The sequence below is a fragment of the Buceros rhinoceros genome, unplaced genomic scaffold (genome assembly GCF_000710305.1).
Source record: "Buceros rhinoceros silvestris isolate BGI_N320 unplaced genomic scaffold, ASM71030v1 scaffold28446, whole genome shotgun sequence".
In the NCBI taxonomy this organism is placed as follows: domain Eukaryota; kingdom Metazoa; phylum Chordata; class Aves; order Bucerotiformes; family Bucerotidae; genus Buceros; species Buceros rhinoceros.
The window spans coordinates 6,918-10,444 of record NW_010419731.1 but is presented as its reverse complement, the minus strand read 5'-3'; the positions used below and the strand labels follow the sequence as shown (position 1 = coordinate 10,444).

Sequence of the window (3,527 nt, the reverse complement as noted above, 5' to 3'; positions counted from 1 at the left end):
ATGTCCCCTGTCGGTTGCAGGTTTGGGACACGGTGGAGAAGAGTGACATCGGCTGCACCGCGGGCAGCGGAAGGGACAACTTGGGCGTCTTTGCTGACGCTGGCCTCAGCCTGGTCACCAACGTGGGGATCTCCACACCGCAGCGAGCGGGTAGGGGACGTGTTGGGGACCGGGACAACCAGGGGTGACACCTTGGGATGTGGCACTTCAAGGATGGGGGATGTGACACCTCAGGCACTCGGGATGTGTCCCCTGAGCTTTGGGGTGTGACAGCTGATGTCAAGGGGAAGTGACCATTGGGTCCGGGGCTGTGACAACCGTGGGGTCCTGACCCCTGTCCTCTGTGTCCCCAGAGGTCCGGTGTCCCCAGCCTGCAAAACGCAAGCGTCGCTCCTTGCAGCTCCTCGAGTACAAAGGCACCAAGGGTAGGTGGCACTGGGAGTGTCCCCTGTCCCCAAGAACACTCCCATGTCCCTGAGGGACACTAGAGCATCCCATATCCCAGTCAATACCAGTGTCTCATGTCCCTGAGGGACACCAGAGCGTCCCATGTCCCTGGTGATACCACAACATCCCATATCCCAAAGGACCCCCAAGTATCCCATGTCCCTGAGGGACACCAGAGTGTCCCATATCCCCATCAATACCAGTGTCCCATGTCCCTGAGGGACACCAGAGTGTCCCATAGCCCTGAGGGCCCTCAGCCCAAGATACTTGGGCCTGGGTGCCAGCTGGGTGCCTCGGTGCCGGCAGCGGCCGAGTACGTGGACAAGGCGCTGCGGAAGTGTTGTGAGGACGGCATGAAGGAGAACCCCATGGGCCACAGCTGCGAGCACCGCACCAGCTACATCCTGGAGGGAGAAGCCTGCGTCCGCGCCTTCCTCGACTGCTGCACCTACATCAAGGGCATCCGCGACAAGCACCAGCGCCAGTTCTACCTCGAGCAGGCCAGAAGCAAGTGCTGGGGAACGGCAGGGTGGTGGTGGGGTTGGCCAAGCTTGGGGGAACCTTGAGCGAAGCTTGGGTGAAGGTCAGGTGGTTCTCAGGCGTTGCTTGCACTGTCTGTGTGCGACGCTGGGATGAGTTTTGGGCGCTGGTTGGCTGAATGTTGGGTAGATGCCTACAAGCTGCTTGGGCAAGACAAGGGCGGTGCTTGGGTGATGCTGGGCTCCACTCAGGGGTTATGGCCCTGAGACTACGGTCAAGAGGGATGCTGCCACCCACACCAGGCGAGGAGGACGACCTCTTCCTGGCTGAGGGGGACATCGCCTCGCGAAGCCTCTTCCCGGAGAGCTGGCTGTGGCAGGTGGAGTGGCTGACGGAGAAGCCCAACGAGCTGGGGTGAGCCCTGTGTCCTCATCCCTCTCCCCTTCCACCCCATGGTTCGGCTTGGGGGTCATCGCGTCCTCCCTGTCCAGCACCGGACACTGCTTGCCCAGGCTGGAGACCAGCTATGATCCCCCCAGGTCCAGACAAGGGCCACCTTTGACCCCCTGGTGCTGTCTCAGACCACCTATGACACCTTGGTCCAGCACAGTGGCCATCTACAATGCCCTTGCTCTAGCTTGGGGAACAGCTATGACCCCCCCTACTCCATCTTGGTGGCTGGTTACACCTCCCTAGACGGGCCTGGGGCCCGTTATGACCCCCTTGGTCATCCCCATCCTCTCCAGAATCTCCACGAAGACTCTGCCCATATATCTGAAGGACTCCATCACCACGTGGGAGGTCCTGGCTGTTGGCCTCTCCCCGACCAAGGGTACGTGATGGAGGAGGAAGGTGTCCCTGGGGATCAAGAGACTTTGGGGGTGGTCCTTGGGACTTGAAGGGACCCCTAAAGCCTGGTGGGTTTCTTTGGGGTTTGAGGGACCTCCAAAATCTTAGAGGGTCTCATAGCACTGGAGACCTGCCCCAAACTCTGGGGAGATCCTGGGGACTTGAGGGAACCCTCTAAGCCTTAGAAGGACACCATGGGACTTGAAGGGTCTCCAAAAGCCTTGGAGATGTCTCCGGGACATGAGGCGCCCAGCAAGCCCCTAAGCCTGAACCCCCCGTCCTTGGGCGCCGCCCCACAGGGCTGTGTGTGGCTGACCCCTACGAGATCACGGTGATGAAGGATTTCTTCATCGACCTGCGGCTGCCCTACTCTGTGGTGAGGAACGAGCAGGTGGAGATCCGTGCCATCCTCTACAACTACTGGACGCAGGAGATCACGGTTGGCAGGGGGACCCACGCCCGGGCTTCTGGAGGAGGGAGGGTGGTTCTGTGGTCACCTGAGTCCCGTGGCCAACATCTCCGTGGCCTGTAGGTACGCGTGGAGCTCTTGCACAACCCAGCCCTCTGCAGCGCCTCCACCTCCAAGAGCAACTTCAAGCAGATCATCAAGCTGAAACCCCAGTCGTCGTGGGCTGTGCCCTTCGTCATCGTGCCCCTGCACTTGGGGCTGCACGACGTCGAGGTGAAGGCAGCCGTCCGGGACAAGTACGTGTCTGACGGCGTCAAGAAGAAGCTCAAAGTTGTGGTGAGTGGCCATTGCTGCTTGTGACGTCTCCACCACGTGGTGGCAACTCCATCCCCCAGATGGCCCCAGTGCAGTGTCCCTGTGCCATCCCTGTCTCCATGTTCACCCTGGTGTTAGTACCCAGGGGTGAAGGACCCTAAAGGTGCTCAAGTGTGGACTCCTGGGGTTCTCCCAGTTTGTCCCATGACCTGGGGGTGCTGGTTTACACCGGGACACCTTTCCTGGACAAGCCAGAGAGGTTGGGAAGGAGGAACCCAAACCCAGCCCAACCTTTGGCATCGGACTCTCCCCTCTGCAGCCCGAAGGGATGAGGTTGGAGAAGACGGTGAAGATAATTGAGCTGGACCCGAAGGCGAAGGGAGTCAGTGAGTGGCCCTGGCTGGTCTTGGGGATGTTTCAGTCCCACTGAGGGAAGGAGCTGGGGCATCCCAGGGGACCAGAGAAGTCCCGCTGCGGACATCTTGAAGGATGTACCACCAAGGGTAGGATTGGGGCATCTTGCGGGCCAAGGGATGTCCTCCTTGGAGCTGTGGCATCTTGGAGGTCAAGAGACATCCTGGTATGGCTCTAGAACATCTTGAGGGACACGGGACATCTCCTGCAGAGGTGGGGAAAGGATGGGCCACTTCATGATCTGGGGGGAGGTATGAAGGGCTTGGAGTCACCCATCTCCCTCCTGGCCTCCCTGCCCCACAGATGGCGTTCAGCAAGAGCAGGTGAAGGCAGCCAACATCTCCGACATTGTCCCCAACACCGAGTCTGAGACGAGAGTCAGCATCCAAGGTGAGAGCGGGGAGGGGACATGCAGGGACGAGCTGGCGGGGGACAGGACACTCAACGGCTTGATGTCCCCTCATCTCCCGGTCCAGGCAACCCAGTGTCCATCCTGGTGGAGAAAGCCATCGATGGGGCCAAGCTGAAGCACCTCATTGTGACGCCATCGGGCTGCGGGGAGCAGAACATGATCGCGCTGACACCCACCGTCATCGCCACCCACTACCTGGAC

The 3,527-nt window shown here is 60.4% G+C and overlaps 1 protein-coding gene across 1 annotated transcript in view; it reads left to right on the top strand.

The window, feature by feature from the left end:
* Positions 1–3,527, top strand: part of C3 (complement component 3) — a gene marked incomplete at both ends in the record, with an annotated part of 15,400 nt that overhangs the window by 5,765 nt on the left and 6,108 nt on the right. The window contains 10 exons of the mRNA XM_010139059.1: positions 21–150; positions 354–425; positions 754–954; positions 1,230–1,341; positions 1,674–1,759; positions 2,076–2,215; positions 2,309–2,521; positions 2,820–2,886; positions 3,218–3,304; positions 3,391–3,508. Of these exons, the coding sequence (XP_010137361.1) occupies positions 21–150; positions 354–425; positions 754–954; positions 1,230–1,341; positions 1,674–1,759; positions 2,076–2,215; positions 2,309–2,521; positions 2,820–2,886; positions 3,218–3,304; positions 3,391–3,508 (1,226 nt within the window). The remainder of the gene's footprint in view (positions 1–20; positions 151–353; positions 426–753; positions 955–1,229; positions 1,342–1,673; positions 1,760–2,075; positions 2,216–2,308; positions 2,522–2,819; positions 2,887–3,217; positions 3,305–3,390; positions 3,509–3,527) is intronic.